Source organism: Bos grunniens, chromosome 13 (genome assembly GCF_055505025.1).
Source record: "Bos grunniens cultivar Pamir isolate PY7600 chromosome 13, Bosgru_T2T1.0, whole genome shotgun sequence".
Taxonomy (NCBI): Eukaryota; Metazoa; Chordata; class Mammalia; order Artiodactyla; family Bovidae; genus Bos; species Bos grunniens.
This window is the reverse complement of record NC_141177.1, coordinates 53712725-53734467: the sequence shown is the minus strand read 5'-3', so window position 1 is coordinate 53734467 and position 21743 is coordinate 53712725. Positions and strand designations below refer to the sequence as shown.

Below are 21743 nucleotides of genomic sequence, written 5' to 3'. Positions count from 1 at the left end.
GCTTTAGGAGGCAAAACGCAAGCTTTCCCCTCTCCTTCTACTTTCTGTCCCTGCTTCATCATCCACATCCTTTCCTCCCTACAGAACTCCTGTCTTCCTCAGGGGTTCCCTCAAGTTGCTTTCTCATGGGAGCCCAGGACTCCTTACATCCTGACCAGGAACATGTGACTCAAAGAGTCACCAAGCCATGCAGAATGCACACCAATGACAAAGTGCCCACATGACCCAGCGCCACATGTCCATGTGTGAGGATGATTCTTCTAACAATGTCAAGTTTGGTGCATCTGGTAAAGCCATGGAATTCAACACAAATAACTATGCAGTCTGTTAGTAATTGTTTGGAAAATGAAACAAAACCAACGTAAAACAAACCACATCCCCTGCAAACTCCAGAAAGCACAACAAGCATTTAATTCCAAATATAAATTCATAGAACTAGAATTTGACTACTCAAAGAATTCAGTTCAGTTCAGTTCAGTCGCTCAGTAGTGTCTGACTCTTTGCGACCCCATGAATCACAGCACGCCAGGCCTCCCTGTCCATCACCAACTCCCGGAGTTCACCCAAACTCATGTGCATCGGGTAGGTGATGCCATCCAGCCATCTCATCCTCTGTTGTCCCCTTTTCCTCCTGCCCCCAATCCCTCCCAGCATCAGAGTCTTTTCCAATGAGTCAACTCTTCACATGAGGTGGCCAAAGTATTGGAGTTTCAGCTTTAGCATCATTCCTTCCAAAGAAATCCCAGGGCTGATCTCCTCTAGAATGGACTGGTTGGATCTCCTTGCAGTCCAAGGGACTCTCAAGAGTCTTCTCCAACACCACAGTTCAAAAGCATCAATTCTTCGGTGCTCAGCTTTCTTCACAGTCCAACTCTCACATCTATACACGACCACTGGAAAAACCATAGCCTTGACTAGACGATTAGGTGTCTTTGAAAATACATTTGATACCAAAAATCTCCCAAGAATTTGTATGCATGGTCTAACAATTTAAAACTCTGAATTACGTTATCTGAAAACTTGTCTTTTCAAGTTTTACTTTCATGGGATTGAGAAACCAGTGGGCTATAAGGTCCATTGTGTTGTCAAAATCCTAAACACAAGCATGTACTCCTTCCTGTAATCTTACTACAAATGTCAACTGTAAAACTTTCTGGAGGAAAAGTCGTAAATACATATTAAAAGCGTTAGAGTTTTGTACTTTTTGAAGTCAGCAAATCTTCTTTTAAAATTTTATCCTAAGGAAATAATCATGGCCATATACAAAGATTTAGCTACAAAGACATTTATCCCAGCACTGGTAAGAACAGTAACTTTTTTTTTCTAATTGTAGGAGATTGAGCAACTGAATTATGACATAAATATACAAGGGTATACTATGCAATATTAATATTGACATTGCAGAATAACCGTTGCTATGGAATAATAATACCAGGGAAAGATGTTCATGATAACAAATGCTTTTTAAAGGCAAGTTCCCACTCCAGTACTCTTGCCTGGAAAATCCCATAGACGGAGGAGTCTGGTAGGCTGCAGTCCATGGGGTCGCTAAGAGTCGGACACGACTGAGCAACTTCACTTTCACTTTTCTCTTTCATACATTGGAGAAGGAAATGGCAACCCACTCCAGTATTCTTGCCTGGAGAATCCCAGGGATGGGGGAGCCTGGTGGGCTGCTGTCTATGGGGTCACACAGAGTCGGACACGACTGAAGCGACTTAGCATAGAACAGTACATAGCATATAATCCCCTTCATGTTAAATGTGTATTTTTGGAAGGCAGCCTCTAAGAGGGCCCATGATGTCTACTCCTGCTGTCCATCCACCTGTGTGGTGTTCCCTGCATTGGAACAGCACTGGGCTCTGTGACCACCTGCATATGGAAAGAAGGAGGAAGAGGCCACTTTGACCTTTGATGACAAAAGACCTAAGTCACCTAATGGTGACTTTCATTTTGCTCCTTTGCCACTTTGTTTGCTGTTGTTATTGTTTAGTTGTGTCCAACTCTTTTGTGACCCCATGGACTATAGCCCATCAGGCTCCTCTGTCCATGGGATTTCCCAGGCAAGAATACTGGAGTGGGTTGCCATGCCTTTCTCCAGGAGATCTTCCCTACCCAGGATCGAACCCATGTCTCCTGCACTGGCAGGTGGATTCTTTACCACCGAGCCTCCTGAAATCTTGTACTTTTTGTTTGTCAATTTCCCTTGGGTCACTTGCTCCACAGCTCAGTGGAACCACGCTGTCATGTGTGAGTGGCCCTGTGGGGATGCCCACGTGGCAAGGCATTGAAGCCTCTGGCCACCAGCCAGTGAGGATCTGATACCTGAAAGCACACAGGTAGCCCCTGCTGGATCCTGAGAGGAGCTGGCTGACAGCCTGACTGCATCCTTGCTCAAGATCTGACTCAGAACCACCCAGCTCAGTTGTGCCTGGGTTCCTGACTCCAGGATCCTGACTCCCTGAAATGGTGATGTTCACTGTGGTGTAAAGCTGCTGAGTTTTAGGGCCGGCTGTTATGCCGCAAGAGATAACCAATATACACATGCATAGTGCAATGGCTGGAAGGAAATGCAGGCTCATCTCCAAGATACTGTGGGTTCAGATCCAGGCCTATTGCACTATATTAAACATAAAGAGAGTCACAAGAATTTTTGGTTTCCCAGTGCGTTAAAGGTTCTGTTACACTATACTTTAGTCAATTAAGTATGAAACAGCATTATGCCTAAAAAAGCTAATGTACCTATTTAAATTAAGAAATACTTTATTGTGAAAAATACTTACCATCGTCTGACAATACACAGTTGCCACAAATGTTCAATTTGTAAAAAATGCAGTATCTACAAAGTGCAATAAAGCAAAGTCTGCTTGTAATCTAAAATACGATTAGTAGGTTTCTCTAGGTGATTTTTAGTTTCTTTTTTGTATAATATTGGCAATGTTGTCTTCCTTTTTCAGAACACAGAAAAAAGAAAACCATAAGACCAAGAGAGATTATGGGATCTTCTAAAGAATAAAAGGATAAAAGATTAGGAGAGGCAATTCAAGTCTAATAACCTTTAAAGATTCTTAAGCAAATTAGCTTAAGTGTGGGAAAAAAAAAAAAAGGTGTAAGCCTTACCCACCAGAAGCCATGTAAAGTGCTGTGAGCAGCAGCATTCAATAACTTCAAGGAAAAGAGACTAGCACAGGCTTCTTAAAATGGAAATCGAACAGTAATGAAGTCCACTAGCCGATCATTGGCACGGGAGTTTGCTTACCCAGTTTCTGGTCAAACCGCCACGCCGTAACATAGGCATTGTGCCTCAGACTGCTCTGTGTGGCCAGGGGCACGGTGACATAAATGGGGCCATCCACCAGCACCGGCGTTCCATCACTGCTGAGCAAGTGGACGCTGACGGCTGTGACAGGGGTTAGGTCGTACCTGGTGCTGTTTCCTGGAAGCAAGAGGCAGTCTCCATCACATGCACACACAGGACCCAGGTGGGGCTGCAGAAACTGTTTACAGAAAAATGTAACAGCTAACATCTACAAGGATTGGGCCTCCTACAAACCAGGGACTGCATTCAGCATCTTATATGCACAATCCTCACCATGACATCCTAAGGTAGGTAAAAATCCCCATTTTACACATAAACACACTGAGGCTCAGAGATGGGAGTCATGGAAACAGGCCCATGATAGACATTAGTGTGTGGTAGGGCTGAGATCCAAGTTCAGGTCTGTCCATTCTAACCACTGTCCTGTGCTTTCAAAAGGAGTTTCAAAATGGAAGGGGGACTGTCTGTATTGGGAGAGAAGGCATGTGTGTGAAACCCTGAAATCAACTTCTCTACAAAGCGAGCCCTGTACACATGTTAATTACTTGGCAGATCACCACATTGGAACCAAATGTTTTAAATCAGAGACTGCTTTTAAAAAATAAAAAAAAAGAATGAATTTCTTCAAGGAGTACTTCAAAATATTAACTTCTACTAAAAGGACACTATTGAAAACTTGCACTTGAAATATTTATGAGTTATTTTGGTTGCCATTGTTATTTTGATCTGTTTAAAAGGAATTTAATATACCAATTATTCTACATTAGAGGCCTTTTCTCCAAGCCAATGGTTTAATGACTATCTACTTTACAGATAAATTGGGGAATGCTTATGAAAGCGGTATTATATTTATACACTTAAGGGATCCATTTGAGAAGAATTTTTCTCCAGTGAAATATAATATATCATACAAAATGTATTCGGTCATAATTTAAAATCTTCCCTTGAATACAATGAAAACACACTGACAGAAAAATTTAAGCTACATTAGAACATAATTTATTGGGTTTCTTATTAAGCTCCTTATATACCTATCTACTTATCAATTAACTACCTGAGTTAATGCAAACCTCCAGTTAGGACTAAATTTAAACATTTAAAACCAATCTAGTGAATTTGAGAGTTTCACCAACCAGTGGTAGCTAACCTCTTTGCAGAGAAATTTCTATACAGCTAATGTTAGCACTTCGGAGAAGGCAATGGCAACCCACTCCAGTACTCTTGCCTGGAAAATCCCATGGACTGAGGGGCCTGGTAGGTTGCAGTCCATGGGGTCGCTAGGAGTCGGACACGACTGAGCGACTTCACTTTATTTTCTCACTTTCATGCATTGGAGAAGGAAATGGCAACCCACTCCAGTGTTCTTGCCTGGAGAATCCCAGGGATGGGGGGCCTAGTGGGCTGCCGTCTCTGGGGTCGCACAGAGTCGGACATGACTGAAGCGACTTAGCAGCAGTAGCAGCAGTAATGTTAGCATTACCTTTTATGATTCACATCTATCTCTGTTTTCCATTGAAGAAAAAGGGATGGAGATAAGGATTTTATCAAAAGGTCTACATCGGAAGCATAGATTCAAGTTCTGAAATCTTTTAACCTGACCATTTCATTGTAGGGTGAAGAGAACCAAAACCCAGAATTCACCATCTTTTTTTATCACAACATCCTGTGGACAGAGGACCTAAATGTATCCATTGCCCAAAGGCAACACAGAAGCCAAGCCAGATCTCTCTAGGCTCTGCTGAACTCTCCGGATGAGACAGGACTTAAAGACAGATTAAGTGACCTGACTTTATATAAGCAACTTACAGATAACGTTTTCAGTTAGGTAATGCTGCTTCTTTAAAAAAAAAAAAATTAAAAAGTTTTTTTTGGATGTGGACCATTTTAAAAGTCTTTATTGAATTTGTTACAATATTGCTTGTTTTTTTTTTTTTAATTGCTTTGTTTGTTTGTTTGGCTTTTTGGCCATGAGGCATGTAGGATCTTAGCTCCCTGATCAGGGGTCGAACCACACCCCCTGCATTGGAAGATGAAGTCTTAACCACTGGACCACCAGGGAAGTCCCCAAGGCTGCTTCTTTCATTAAAACGCCAGGCAGGAAGTCTAACCCCGGAAGCAGCAGGTAGACAGAAAAGTACTCCACTCTCACCCTCCATCCTTTCCTTCCACTTAACACTGCCTCTTGACTCTTAGAAATGGCATCCCCGTTGTCCCTACTCATCCCCTTTTGAGTCTTCATTTCGTATAATCTTGCACATCCCTGGCCCAGGAAGCCCTAGTCCCAGAACCAGATCTGCTACCAACTAATTATGTGGCCTCCCCCAAGTTATTTCACTCTTCTGGGGTCTGTTGCTCTGAGCTGCAAAACTAAGGAGGTTGGACTAGATGCTTTCTTATGAATCTATAGAAAGAAACAAACTGTACTACAAACATTCAAAGTAAGAACAGCACTGAAGAAAGAAGCATATTCATTTAAAGCAATGTGTACTACCAGGTGCGTGAGATTTAACATTCTTTAGAAAGTTCTCTGTTCAAAGACATGGCAAGCAATTATATCTGCTTTCTTGAGGGCTCTCTCCTCTCTCAGTGCTTCCACTCCATATCTTCCAAAGGGCTCTCGACCCCCCCATTTTTCTTATTCTGGAAGCACTCATGCTTTGAAGGGCTACACTGTTTACCTTCCAGCCCTTCTTATGAGACGGCAACTCCTTACAAAACAGGGAGTTCTCTATACAAGGACTCTCTCCTTCTTGATGTTCCATCTTGATATTACCTGACTCCTATCACATCCCAATAAAGACAAGCAGAAGCAGCACCCCAGGACCAAGCTAGGAGGCCGCCGACTCATCACTTAGAACAAAAGGGGTTTTGCCCAGATAGCATCCAAAGTTCTGTTTAGCTTTGCACGTTAGTCATATCACTGACTCCTCTCTGTCTTCCCTTAGTTGCCAGCAGAAGTAATTTCTTAAAAACCCTTGCGAACATCACAGAGCAGGTCTGGGCTTTCTTAGCAACCACAGGGGAAGCATGAGGCTGTGAGAATGCACAGGGAAGAGAAAGTGAGGAAGCAACTGAAAGCTCCACGTGGCTGCATTTCTACAGCTCTGGAAACTCTTTCAAAGTGGTGGCAGGAATAAATAACCCCCCTTAGGACACACCAGGGAAGCCAGTCACTCTCCAATCACACTTATGGTCTCTGTTTACTTCACTGAATTCTACTGATAACCTGCCATCTCACATGGATTAGTGTGGTCCAGGCTCTCACACTAAGTTGAAATCTCTTAGGCGCATTTTATAAAACAGGAGGCAAAGGTGGGGCAGAAGAGAAGCCCCAGTTAATGGGCTGCAGGGGTGCTAAGTGGATACCACGCTGGTGGCTGCCTTTCCTGGGAGGAGGCCTGATTCTTCCTAGGTCAACTGGCCAGTTATTTCAGTGGAAAACAAGCTGAATATAACCTTCCAAAGACTTTCTCTCTTCCCTCTGAAATAACAGAGTGATTTTAAAATAAAACAACTCCTCTAAAATCAATTGTTCTATGTCTTCTCTCTGCCTTACTGTCATCTTGCGTTTTATAATTTATTCAAGACATCTTGGAATTGGAGCACAGAAAAATGACTGAGGTCATCCCGCCAACTTCAGGGTTTTATGACGGAGGCTGGATTGGCGGTTTCATGATGGCCTCAGATTATTATATTCCCTGAAATACTATTTCCCTCCCAGGCCTATCCATTTAAATGAAAAGTCAACTTTTTTCCCCAACAATATTCACTTAAGATGAACCATGCAACTCTTCTGGGTGTTGGTGATTGACAATTTATTGCATCATTATCAACACAAACATTCAAGGAAGAAGAAACATTTCTCAAAACAGGTACCACAGAGGGAAGAAAAACAGGTAACAAATCACCGGGTGACCTTGAACTGTAACCAGGCATTTATCCACATTCTACAAAATGGATCATATGTTGCAGGGATGAAAGGCTTTTGCAGGATGATCAGTTTCTGTAAAGCACTAGACGATTAGGCGAAATTCAATCAAAGCATCCCTGGGAAATACAGCAACGTACTCACCTCATGGGATTCAACCCAGAACAGCCTTTGTTTTTCAAGTTTATGTTGTGACTCATGTAAAGTATTGGGGAAAGAGAAAGGGGGAGACAAGAAAATGACTCAGGAATTGAGACTCCACCACCCTTTGTTCACCAGAAGGAGGAACGGGGACCACGTTAGCACGGAGTTCTCTTGAGCGCAAATGGAGGTAAAAGGCAGTCTCTCACCAATAAGGAATTATTACCTGTTTTCTGACTGGTGGCTTTCTGTTTCTGTGATCTTTGAGTTCTGTGAGTCCTGCCGGCATAGGGTGGGAATGACTGAGTGGACTTACAGATCTGCCAGGAGATGATTCAAAATCAACTATAAAGCCTGAACACTTGGCCGAGTGGAAGGCAGAAAGAGCAAGCTCAGAGAAAGGGAGGCTGTGAGAAAAGGCTGGATGGACTCAGCCCCTGCAGTCCAGAGTCTCCCTGCCCTGAAGTGCTCCATGTGCTGGTGGCTGGGGGCGCTGCTGTGCTCCTCTGGGAATCAGAGTCAATGCCACCCACCCTTCCCTTTCCAGCTGTAATGTGTGGTGAGTAGGGGTGTACATCTCTGCACAGCTGGGCAGGCTGCTCCACCAAAAATGTTCCAGGGGCAAGTGGAGCGAGGTTGAAAACAGGACAGAAAACCTCCAACTCTGATCTGACACTTGAAAAATTCAATGAAAAGAACTTCTGGGAATTAAATATATTTAGGCAGCCAAAGGAGAGCTCAGAGAGGGTGCTTAAGGCAACTGGTCCCAGCAGAAAGGTTCAGCATTTCAAATTCATGAAAATTCAACCCCGCAGTGGTGCAGAATAAATTCCTTAAATGATGGTTTCAGTGCACCAGAACTTGTAGACAGATCTCCCCCTTCTGCACCTCTGGTCCTCCACTTAGAAAGATACAAACACCTATAAAAGATGCAAACACAGATTCCCCCTGCAGAAGACAGATGAGATTGTTACCTGTTCCGTTTCCATCTAATCCTCGCAAATAAGGAAAGCCGTCCACCTCGGAGGGGGAGCTGGCGGCCGTGAGAAAGGCGGTCAGGTCACTGTAGCTGGTGTTTTCCGGCAGCCGCAGGGCTCTTCTCTGGAAGTGCACTCGAGGCTGCGGCCGGGCACCTGCAGATATGAACCTCTGAGTTACCTCCCGGAGAAGCAGTTTCTGTTTTTAGAAAATGCAAACCCCGGAGAGGCTCCTCTAAGGTTTCAGCGTGGCTCCCCTGCCCCCACTCCTCCCCACATCCCTTCTCATGGCCCATTCACGCGGGGCACAGAGATGTGACAACATGCTATTATGGGGACAGAAATAATAGCCCATTGTCACGTCTGCTTTGACACAGGATGTTATTTAGGTTTTTCACAAAAAGCTCTATTTGTGAGCAGTCTTTTCACTGCCCAGTCTTGGTCTACGGGTGGGGGTATCGTTTTGGGAAAGAGAGTCTACATAAGTGAAATGAGTAGATGGCAATCAACATCTTGAAACACACAAGGCAAGAGAAATCCTTTGAGACTGTTACAAACACATCCTTAGTCTTCCTAGCAAAATCCAGTCTAAGTGCATAGATCACACTGGAGCAGAGCAGGCGGCAGATGTGCCGCTGGACAAGAAATGCAAAGAACCCACAGTGAAATGTCTCTTGGCCTTCCGTCTACTCTGGTGGGTGCATCCAACTCCTGACTATTATGTTACAGATTTTATGATGAGCCTCTTGAACGGATGTGAGAACCACTCCTTCCAGGAAACCCTGTGCAGAAGGACGGCTTGAGCCGACAGCCCCGTTAGACAGTTACCTTGTGACACCATCCGCAGTTTGACTTTGCTCCAGATCTTGTTTTGACTGTAAAACCCGAACGCGTTTTTATCTAATGATGTAGTGAGGGTCACGAGATATAAACGTACTAAATCAGTTTGCACACAATCAGCAAAAAACATCATGAAGACAAAAACTCACAGAGATGGGAGTTGGGAGCATTTACTGATGGAAGTACACATCTCTCTGGGTTAAATAAAGTGATTCCTCAAACACAGTGGTCTGCCCTGATGTTCTGGCCATTGTATAACCTGCTCCAGGCTTGAGGGAGACCATATTTCTCTGTGGTCAGCTGGCTGCTCCCTCTCCTTCCAATTCGTGGTTGTTCTGACACAGCAGCTCTGCCCAGGGCTCATGTTCTTTCACGTCTCCACCAAGGTTCCTTTTCACTCTGGATCAGAAACTTTTAGGGGAGGAATAAGCCTGTCAGGAAGTGTTCTAGGGGAATTCTCTAGTGGTCCAGTGGTTAGGACTTGGCATTTTCACTGCCGAAGATCCAGGTTCAGTCCCTGGTTGGGAAATTCAGATCCTGCAAGCTGCCATAGCATGGCCGAAAACCAACCAAACAAAAACCAGAACTGCTGTCAATAAGGGAGTTCTGGAGCTCCAAGGATCATCTAATCTAAGTCTCTTCCGATCGGTGAGGCCACAAAAGCCCAAATGGGCTCACCAGCAACACAGACTTACGGGGTGGGCTGCCTTGACCATGGATGACTGAGGAGGTCATGATGGTACCCTTACCTCCTGGAAACTACTGACTGCATTTCTCAAATGACTGGTCCTCCATAAACACTGGCCCAGCTCTGGAGCCCGTGGGAGCCAGATGCCCAAGCTCGCAATGGTCCTGTTTAATCTGGCTGTTTCCACTGAAGCCAGGTGGACACGCACATCAGTCCTGTTCCATTCCAGACCACTGGTGTCCTTTCCTTACCCCTAAAACACAGCCATTGTGATACCCTGGCATACCTGCTGCTGTGTCTGTTAACTTTCAGCTTGCCTTAGCCTTCTCTCCTCTTCCTCTGATCTCACACCACAGTGATGTCTTCTTGCTGTCCCCTTCTTGGTCTGCACAGAGCTTGGGCGCCTCATGATCTGGGGGTGCTCCACGCATGCTGGGAGCACTGGCCTCACCGGATCCCTCTCCCATCCACCTCCCACACCTTCTGTCTGCCTCTTTCCTTCTTCTCTAAGCTGTCCTCAGAGATTGAAGGTCAAAGCAATCCTTTCTCATCCATCTCCTCACCCTCAACTATATTTCAACATCTTATCCTCCTATTCCCATTTTCTTTTCTTTTTTATTTTTTTGTTAGATAGACACATGACTTTTGGAGTGGTCTCAAACTGCTTGAGCTGCTTTTATTTTTTTAATGTTTTAAAATTAATTTTTATTGGAGTATTGTTGCTTTGGTGGCTCAGCGGTAAAGAATCTGCCTGCCAATGCAGGAGCCACAGAAGATATGGGTTCGATTCCTGGGTCAGAAAGATTCCCTGGAGGAGGGAATGGCGACCCACTCCAGTACTGTTGCCTGAAAAATTCCATGGACAGAGGAGCCTGGCAGGCTACAGTCCATGGGGTTGCAAAGAGCTGGACACGACTGAACGACTGAGCACAAAGGCACAGAGTTGCTTTACAATGTTGTGTTAGTTTCTGCTGTGCAGCAAAGAGAATCAGCTGTAAGTATACATATAATCCCCTCTTTCTTGGATTTCCCTCCCATTTAGGTCACTATTATTTTTTCAATGATAGTGAACTTTCTGTGATTTGGTTCCCGTTCTCCACTGTTCTTCATTCTAAACAACATTGCTGATGTCTGGGTTTTACACACTGAGAAATGGGAAACTCACTACTAGGAATGAAGGGAGGGCGTGTCTGCAGTGTTAAGGTGCAAAGAGGGGCCGTTTCCTCACGAGGGTCGAGGCAGAAAGCAGAGGCCAGGCTGGTTACCTCAGAACATGGGTCGGGTACTGTGTGCCCCTTCACACCCCCTGAGATGGGCAGGTTGAGGTCACTATGAAGGCTTCTTTGGCTGAAAGAAACAGAAACCCACTCAGCCTAGACCAAGGAAAAGGGGAGGCTGCTGAAAGATGAAAGGGAATCCTGCTGAGCCCCAGGAAAGCAGTCCAGCCAGGCCTTACGGGGACCAGCCTAGGACCCCGATACCACAACCAGGGCTGTTCCCAGTTCTCAAGCCACTGGGCATTTCATCTCCATTCTTTTTTTTTTTTTATATTTAAAATTTTAATAATTTGATGCTTTAGTTTTTAAAAGTTCTCCTTAAATTCTATTTAAAAAGGTATCCTTTTCAGATTGAGGGGGTTTTAAATAGGTGACTCCTTTTGTCATTGGTTCCTCATTTTTCTTTTTTTTTGGCCACATCTCTTAGCATGTGGAACTTCTCTGACCAGGAATCAAACCCACATCCCCTGCAGTGGAAACGTGGAGTCTTAATCTTACTGGACTGCCAGGGAAGCCCCAGTTCCTTATTTTTTAAAATTAAAGTACAATTGATTCACAATATTATGATAGCTTCAGGTGAACAGAAAGGTGATTGAGTTATACATATATAATTTTTTCAGGTTATTTTCCATTATAGGTTCTTACAAGATATTGAATAGTATTCCCTGTTATATAGTAAATCCTTGACGCTTATCTATTTTATATATAGTAATGTGCATCTGTTAATCCCAAACTCCGAGTTTACCCCCACCCACCTCTTTCCCCTTTGGTAACCATAAGTTTGTTTTTGATGTCTGTGAGTCTATTTCTGTTTTGTAAACAGATTCATTTGTATTACTTGTTAGATTCCACATATAAGTTACATCATAGGTCATCCAATTCTGAATCCTCCTGTCTCTGTCTCTCTGCGTGTCTACTTCTCTCTGCCTCTGTGTCTCTGTGTGTCTGTCTCTGCCTCACTCTCGTGTCTGCTCTTACTCCCTGGCTCATCGTGCATTTCCCTGGGAGCTGCATCTCTCCCCTCCTCTCTGCCCCTGCTGCCTTCCTTCCCTTTTCTGTGCAGGAGAACCTGCTCCTAGGCCAGACATGCGTGTCTGTTTTCGGTGGCAGGAGGAGTATTGGGGGGGGGCACAGAAGGGCGATGAGGAGGCAGGTTTCCTAGAAGGAGATGTGGCTGGTCCAGCTGCTTTGACACACGCTGTGACCAGCACGCACTGATACCTGTGGGGGATCAAACATAGTCCTCCCAGGAGAAAAGGCAAGACCTCTGCCTGGTGAAACGACCAAAGAAACATCTAAGGAGTATAAGGGTTGAAATATTCTAAGCCACAGTGCAAATACAATCTAAAGTGGGTGTGTGTAGGCTGGGCAGGGAATGGTATGTTCTTAAGCCTAAATTTATGTATGAAAGCTGCTACGTTCCCACACTTTTCAGGAAGGACTGGACTGGGTGTGGATGGATGGTGGAGGGGGACAGGGCTGTCTCTCTTCTGTGGATGTCCCTCCCCCACACTCCCCACAGCAGCTGCTTCAAACATCCGCTGTTCTTCTCAAACTTGGGGCTCGACTGCCATCCCCCAAATGCTCATACCCAACTGTACTGAAAACACCAGGGAACCACTTCTGTCTGCACTTCAAAACCTTTCTTCCATCACCTCTGCTGCCTTTCTAGCCCTGCCCTCCCCCAAGGTCAACCCAAGTATTCTGACTTTGCTTGTTTTATTGTAAGACTTGTTATTTGACCAGTTTTTCTGGACTTCATCAAAAGTCTCTCTCTAGGGGCTTTTCTTCCCCAGTCAACACATATATTCCTTAGTTTCTCATTGAGAACAATGAGACACGACTTTCACTCTGTTCTCCCCGTCAGTCTCCTCTCCTTCCACCCAATGCCCAGGGACGTGGCTTTCACCCTCAGTGCACGCTGCCCTTGGAAATGTCAACTGACGACTGCATAATCTGCAAACCCTGTGACCCTCGCTCGCCTTCACCCCTCCAGCCCTTCACAATGGGGTGCACTGTTCCCCACCCCCGCCAGCAGCCCTCCCTGCTGGCAGTGGCGGTCCTGCCCTCTGCTCTCTGCAGAGTCGCAGGCCTTTGCTCTACGAGTGCTTTCTTTTCCTCCTACTTCTGAGGAGAGATCCTGAAGGCTCAGCACAGTTGCCTCTGCCTGTTCCTGACTCTCTCCTGACTTGTCGCCCTTGCTGCAGCCTCACAGTTACCTTCCTGTCCTGCCAGGGACTCTGCTAAGCTCCATGCCTTTTCAGCACCTCGACCTGGATGCCCACCAGGCACTAAAACCATCACTACCTTCTCTCCCACTTGACAAAGACCTACTCCCCCCAACACCCAGGTGTGATTCCGGGTTGTCAAAATTGTTTTCCCTTTCTACTCTTCTGCACATTCATTCAAGGGACTGCCCCATCTTCCCTTATCAATGTTTCTAGCATTGTCTTTTCCTTCCATTCTGCCTCCACCCTACATGATCTTATACCATCCCTGCCTTCAACTATCACAAAAGTCTCCTAACTTCCCTGTGCTCTAGCCTCATCCCTTTCCTGCCTCATCTATTGATGATTCTCAAATTCTGCTTTGACCATGACCTTACCCTACCTGGAAACTTTCAATGGATCCACCACTTCCAAAATTAATAAAGGAGGCAACAAATCAGAGACCAACGTAGACTCAAACTACAGCTCCACTTATGAGAGGTGAAGTTCAGCGCTTTAGGATTTACAAAGTTCTGGTACACACATTATTTCACGTAGTAATCTGTGTGTGCTATACTCAGTCACTCAGTCATGTCTGACTCTTTGCGACCCCAAGGACTGTAGCCCGTCAGGCTGCTCTGTCCAAGGGATTTTCCCGGCAAGAATACTGAAGCACTGGAGAAGTGATTCTCCAGAATGAAGAAGATGTGGTACATATATATGATGGGATATTACTCAGCCATAGAAAAGAACGAAATGAGGCCATCTGCAACAACACAGATGGACCTGGAGATTATCTTACTGAGTGAAGTTAAGTCAGACATAGATAAATATATGATACAGCTTTTATGTGGAATCTAAAAAATAAAATAAATGAATGACTATAACAAAACAGAAACAGACTCAAGATACACAGAACGAACTAGTGGTTTCCAGTAGAGACAGGGAAGGGGGGAGGGGCAAAATAAGGGTAGGAGATTAAGAGGTATAATTGCTAGGTATAAAACAAATAAGTACAAGGATATAAGATACAGCATAGGGAATATAGATTATATTGCATAATAACTTCAAGTGGAGTATCACTATGTTGTACATTGAAACTAATTTAACACTATAGATCAACTATACTTCAATTTTTAAAAAAAGGAGGAAAAAAATGCAATTTGCAAGCATTCTGTGACAAGGAGCATATTTATGGATCCAGCCTATGGTGGTAAAGAGCCCTCTGTTAATCGGTGCCTATGTTGGCCCTTCTGCTTCACCACACTGTTAACTTGAAACTGCTGCAGGCTTTCTATATAAAACGCTGTCAACAATGACTGGAGGAGGGAATAGCAAACCACGTCAGTATTCATGCCTTGAGAACCCTATGAACAGTATGAAAAGGCAACAATGATAAGACAACCGCTTTCCTGACTTTCCAAACGAAACTGAGTGCTAAGTCATTTCCATTGGAAACATGTGCTTACTTTGAACCATGTGTGCATGTGTGCCTGTATGTGCACACGTGCGCGTGTGTGTGAGAGAGAGAGCAAGAGAGACAGAGAGAGAGAAAGCAATCTCCATAGTTCCACCTGGTCTGATGAGAACAGTTTTAGGGTGTATGTGGTCTGAATTTAGATACCTACCTACAGATAGGAAAACAAGTGAGCGTCAGCAGTCTTTTTATTGTTCAAGGAAAATGCTCATTAACCATGAGCTTATTCTATTTTATTTGGTTGTAAACATTTCAAAACAAAACTTCACCTGAAGCATTAAATCTTGCTAATGAGAACACCTCTGCTTCTCCAATCTCCATCTCTCAGCCAGTGGCCTTCATTCTTTCAAATCTTTTGCTCTAGTGTCACATAAAACCAAACAACGGGGCATCACCCCAAACTATGCACACAATACGTGTGAGGCTCTGTCACCAAACTGTCATCTCACCATCTCCCCCTTCCTCTGGGGGAATCTGACACATAAGATCTAGGCAACACAAAAATTCAAATGGCTGACAGCACTTACATTTCTGACTGGCAAGAGTTTATTTTTTTGCTTCTCTGACTCCATTTAAAAAATAAAGAAATGCACCTACACTCGACTAGTTTGAGAATAAAAATTTGAATATAACATTTAGAAATTCAGTTTATATGGGTTTTTCAGAACAGAACTGCAAAGACCAAAAATGATCTACATAAGGTTCTCCTTCCAGCTGGTAAGAAAACAAGAAACAAGATCACCTAGTGTTATCCTGCTACGTCTGTACTCTACTGAGACAAGGAAAGGTACAACTAGTACAACTCAAAAAAGTAAGGTGAACTTAAACATTAACAAAGTGTAGACAATCTTTACGGAGAAGGCAATGGCACCCCACTCCAGTACTCTTGCCTGGAAAGTCCCATGGACGGAGGAGCCTGGTGGGCTGCAGTCCATGGGGTCTCAGAGTCAGACACGACTGAGCAACTTCACTTTCACTTTTCACTTTCATGCATTGGAGAAGGAAATGGCAACCCACTCCAGTGATCTTGCCTGGAGAATCCCAGGGACGGGGGAGCCTGGTGGGCTGCCGTCTATGGGGTCGCACAGAGTTGGACACGACTGAAGTGACTTAGCAGACAATTTTTAAAAGCTGGAATGCAAATGAGAAAGGGAAAGGGAGAAATAAATGGTTCTCAGTTTCTGGTTACATAAAAGAGGGAAGTGATACAGCAGACTGAATAAATTAATCATAACAAAAACTACCTGGATGTCTTACATCCCTAGGCTTATAATATGACCAAACTTCTTGCTCCTTAGAGAGAGAGAGAGAGCAATTCTAATACTCTGGCTGTGTGTCTGTGTGCATGTGGGTACCGATGAACTGTCCTCCTCTTAGCAGCCATGACAAAGCAAATAATTAACTGTAGCATGAGCGATCTATACAGGAAGTACAAAAAGCAGTGGGATCTGGATGGATTTTTAAATATACATTTACTCAACCTTTCAATGAACTGCTCATTGTATACCGATACTAAAGCGGGCATGGGGCCAGGCCCTGGGAGTGTAAGGTGAATATGACCCCTTCCTCACTCTTCAGGTTTTTCAGTTTTGTCTGGGAGCTAAGACAATACTGCCAGATATGGCAGGAAGGGTGGTTTTGTGATAAGATACAGAACCCTCAGCTGGAGGGCTGTTTTAATTCTCCTTCCTGGTTACTGATAAGGAATGAAGGGGGCATAAGGGAGGCAGGGATGGGTGGAATCCAAGGTTGGAGCCAGAAGGTGTGGAAGGCACATGGATGCCTAGTTCTGGGTTTAGGGAAGCTCTGGGACCATGTGGCAGGAGTTGGTGAATTTCACTTGAATGCTGTGCCATTAACAAGACTCCATGAATCCCCAGTCTGCTGCTTTCTGCTACAGCCAGCTCCCTTTTGGGATTCATACTTTCTGTTCCCTTTGAATCTGGGCTTGTAGGTGGCCTGGTATGATCACAGATCTGTTGCATCTCATGATTCTATCATTAGCTAAGATCCTCACCTCTTCTGGGTTCTTAGTTCAATTCTAGAAAAAGGAAGAGAGAGAAGAACTTGGGTTGGGGAGATCTACTGGAAAGGAAATGGCAACCCACTTCAGTGTTTTTACCTGGAAAAATCCCATGGATAGAGGTGCCTGGCGGGGTTGCAAAGAGTTGGACATGACTGAGCAACTAAGCATAGACACATGGGCTTGAATACTTGCCCACTAAAGAGTGGGAGATCTCTAGTCTACTCTAGGAGATCAAACCAGTCAATCCTAAAGGAAATCAACCCTGAGTATTCATTGGAAGGACTGATGCTGAAGCTGAAGCTCCAATACTTTGGCCACCTGATGCAAAGAGCTGACTCATTGGAAAAGACTGTGATGCTGGGAAAGACTGAAGGCAGGAGGAGAAGGGGATGACAAAAGATGAGCTAGTTGGATAGTATCAGTGACTCAATGGATATATGAGTTTGAGCAAACTCTGGGAAATGATGAAGGACAGGGAAGCCTGGCGTGCTGCAGCCCATGGCTTCACAAAGAGTCAGAACACAACTGGCAACCGAACAACAACACAGAATGGGAGAAAACAGTGGTGTGGGGGTTAGAGGGGATGAAATAGCCATCTTGGAGAGTCGGAAAACAAGTAACTCCTCCAGCCGCATGTTCTGCTGTGGCCATGAGTGGCTGAGTCACCCAGGGTCAGAAGTTATTTATTCAGGCAAAGATGGCAGTATTACTCACAAAAGCCAAGACACAGAAACAATGGAAGTGTCCACTGATGGATGAATGGATACGGGAAGTGTATGTACGTGTATATATGTATATGTATACACACACACACACATATATGCAGTGGAATATTATTCAGCCATAAAAAGAAGGAAATTCTGCCATTTGGGTCAACGTGGATAGACCCTGAGGACATTATGTTAGACATTATGACTGAAATAAATCAGTCAGAGAAATCAGCCAGAGAAAGACAATAAATCAGTCAGAGAAAGACAATATTGTATGATTTCACCTATAAGTGGAATTAGAATGGTTGCCAAAGGCAGGAGGCAGGGGGTGAGAAGAACAGATAAAGGTGGTCAAAGGCACAAACCTCCAGTTATAAGATGAATACGTTCTGGGGACGTAATACATGGCCTGGTGTCTGCAGCAGACTCGGGTATGGTATAAGCTTGGAGGAGGAGGTCACCACTAACCCCACCATAGAGCTGCCAGAACTTACACAGGACTGGGGAAACAGACTCTTGGTGGGCACAAACAGAATCTGTGTGTACCAGGACCCAGGAGAAAGGAGCAGTGACCCCACAAGAGACTGACCCAGACCTGCCTGTGAGTGTCCGGGAGTCTCTGGTGGAGGCATGGGTTGGCGGTGGCCTGCTGCAGGGTTGGGGGCACCGAGTGTAGCAATGCATGCATGGGACCTTTTGAAGGAAGTCGCCATTATTTTCACTACCTCCACCATAGTATGGCCCCAGGTAAATAACAGGTCAAGTCAGTCTTGGGAAGCATCACTATGAACAAAGCTAGTGGAGGTGATGGAATTCCAGTTGAGCTATTTCAAATCCTAAAAGATGATGCTGTGAAAGTGCTGCACTCAATATGCCAGCAAATTTGGAAAACTCAGCAGTGGCCACAGGACTGGAAAAGGTCCGTTTTCATTCCAATCCCAAAGAAAGGCAATGCCAAAGAATGCTCAAACTACTGCACAACCGCACTCATCTCACATGCTAGTAAAGTACTGCTCAAAATTCTCCAAGCCAGGCTTCAGCAATATGTGAACTGTGAACTTCCAGATGTTCAAGCTGGTTTTAGAAAAGGCAGAGGAACCAGAGATCAAACTGCCAACATCTGCTGGATCATCGAAAAAGCAAGAAGAGTTCCATAAAAATTTACTTCTGCTTTATTGACTATGCCAAAGCCTTTGACTGTGTGGATCACAATAAACTGTGGAAAATTCTGAAAGAGATGGGAATACCAGACCACCTAACCTGCCTCTTGAGTAAACCTATATGCAGGTCAGGAAGCAACAGTTAGAACTGGACATGGAACAACAGACTGGTTCCAAATAGGAAAAGGAGTACGTCAAGGCCGTATATTGTCACCCTGCTTATTTAACTTATATGCAGAGTACATCATAAGAAATGCTGGGCTGGATGAAGCACAAGCTGGAATCAAGATTGCCGGAAGAAATGTCAATAACCTCAGATATGCAGATGATACCACCCTTATGGCATAAAGTGAAGAAAAACTAAAGAGCCTCTTGATGAAAGTGAAAGAGGAGAGTGAAAAAGTTGGTTTAAAGCTCAACATTCAAAAAACTAAGATCACGGCAACAGGTCCCATCACTTCATGGCAAATAGATAGGGAAACAGTGGAAATGGTGTCAGACTTTATTTTTTGGGGCTCCAAAATCACTGCATATTGTGATTGCAGACATGAAATTAAAAAATGGTTACTCCTTGGAAGGAAAGTTTTGACTAACCTAGACAGTATATTAAAAAGCAGAGATTTTACTTTGCCAAAAAGGTCCATCTTGTCAGTTCAGTTCAGTTCAGTCGCTCAGTCGAGTCCAGCTCCTTGTGACCCCATGAACTGCAGCACGCCAGGGCTCCCTGTCCATCACTGACTCCCGGAGTTTACCCAAACTCATGTCCATTGAGTCAGTGATGCCACCCAACCATCTCATCCTTTGTCGTCCCCTTCTCCTCCTGCCCTCAAATCTTTCTTAGCATCAGGGTCTTTTCAAATGAGTCAGCTCTTTGCATCAAGTGGCCAAAGTACTAGAGTTTCAGCTTCAAGGCTATGGTTTTTCCAGTAGTCATGTATGGATTTGAGAGTTGGACTATAAAGACAGCTGAGCGCCAAAGAATTGATGCTTTTGGCCTGGTGTGCTGTGGTTCATGGGGTCACAAAGAGTCGACGTGACTGAGTGGCTGAACTGAACTGAACTGATTGTATATTTGACAGATGCTAAGAGAGTAGATCTTAAAAGTTCTCATCACAAGAAAAAACTGTGATAATGGATGTTAAGTAGACTTATGGTGGTGATCACTGTATAATATATACACATATCAAATCACTGAAGATATATGTCTTAGTTCTGTCTCTCAGTCGTGTCTGACTCTTTGCGACCCCATGAATTGCAGCATGCCATGCCTCCCTGTCCATCACCAACTCCCGGAGTTCACTCAAACTCACGTCCATTGAGTCAGTGATGTCATCCAGCCATCTCATCCTCTGGCGTCCCCTTCTCCTCCTGCCCCAATCCCTCCCAGCATCAGAGTCTTTTCCAATGAGTCAACTCTTCACATGAGGTGGCCAAAGCACCGGAGTTTCAGCTTTAGTATCATTCCTTCCAAAGAACACTCGGGGCTGATCTCCTTTAGAATGGACTGGTTGGATCTTCTTGCAGTCCAAACGACTCTCAAGAGTCTTCTCCAATACCACAGTTCAAAAGCATCAATTCTTTGGCGCTCAGCTTTCTTCATAGTCCAACTCTCACATCCATACATGACCACAGGAAAAACCATAGCCTTGACAAGACGGACCTTTGTTGGCAAAGTAATGTCTCTGCTTTTGAATATGCTGCCTAGGTTGGTCATAACTTTCCTTCCAAGGAGTAAGCGTCTTTTAATTTCATGGCTGCAGTCATCATCTGCAGTGATTTTGGAGCCCAAAAAAATAAAGTCTGACACTGTTTCCACTGTTTCCCCATCTATTTCCCATGAAGTGATGGGACCAGATGCCATGATCTTTGTTTTCTCAAATTTGAGCTTTAAGCCAACTTTTTCACTCTCCACTTTCACTTTCATCAAGAGGCTTTTGAGTTCCTCTTCACTTTCTGCCATAAGGGTGGTATCATCTGCATATCTGAGGTTATTGATATTTCTCCCAGCAATCTGATTCCAGCTTGTGCTTCCTCCAGCCCAGTGTTTCTCATGATGTACTCTGCATAGAAGTTAAATAAGCAGGGTGACAGTATACAGCCTTGACGTACTCCTTTTCCTATTTGGAACCAGTCTGTTGTTCCATGTCCAGTTCTAACTGTTGCTTCCTGACCTGCATATAGGTTTCTCAAGAGGCTGATCAGGTGGTCTGGTATTCCCATCTCTTTCAGAATTTTCCACTTTACTGTGATCCACACAGTCAAAGGCTTTGGCATAGTCAATAAAGCAGAAATAGATGTTCTTCTGGAACTCTCTTGCTTTTTCAATGATCCAGCGGATTTTGGCAGTCTGGTTTCTCTACCTTTTCTAAAACCAGCTTGAACATCTGGAAGTTCACAGTTCACATATTGCTGAAGCCTGGCTTGGAGAATTTTGAGCATTACTTTACTAGCATGTGAGATGAGTGCAATTGTACGGTAGTTCGAGCATTCTTTGGCATAAGACTGGAGGTGGGGAACCATTATACTTCAGTTGTGAAACAACAATGGAAAAGGTAATTAAGGAGAAACTGGAGGTCCCAAGCCCAACAGCCCCCACTGTGGTCCTGATGTGAAAGGATGCTGAGGACTCAGGCCTAGTTCTGCTGTCTCTTAGGAGAAAAGCAGGAGATGACTTAGGGCTCACTGCAGATGACATTAAAATCTATATATCTATTCCTGTTATCTCTCCCAAACTCAGTTCACATATGCTCCCAGACATTTCTCCTTATTTCTCTTTACACACGTCATCTAAGAGCAGCATGTTAACCTCCTTGTTTGTTCCCACAGCTATGCAATAAAAAAAGGAATAAAGTCACCTCACTTGCAGATGGCACATGGATGTGGTTAGGCAGAGAATGATTGGTGTAAATAGTATTAAAATAAAGGAATAAACAAAACAAAGAAAAACAGGGGGCTCCCCAGGTGGCACTAGTGGTAAAGAACCCACTTGCCAA

The 21743-nt window shown here is 44.3% G+C and overlaps 1 protein-coding gene across 4 annotated transcripts in view; it reads right to left on the bottom strand.

The window, feature by feature from the left end:
• Window positions 1-21743, bottom strand: part of FAM171A1 (family with sequence similarity 171 member A1) — a 134001-nt gene that overhangs the window by 25740 nt on the left and 86518 nt on the right. For 2 of the 4 annotated variants that reach the window (XM_086334223.1, XM_086334221.1), the window contains 2 exons: window positions 8363-8521; window positions 3260-3436 (listed from right to left, as the gene is read on the bottom strand). In XM_086334223.1, coding sequence (XP_086190349.1) covers window positions 3260-3436; window positions 8363-8521 — 336 coding nt within the window. The remainder of the gene's footprint in view (window positions 1-3259; window positions 3437-8362; window positions 8522-21743) is intronic. The other 2 variants (XM_086334224.1, XM_086334222.1) reach the window with 1 other exon arrangement.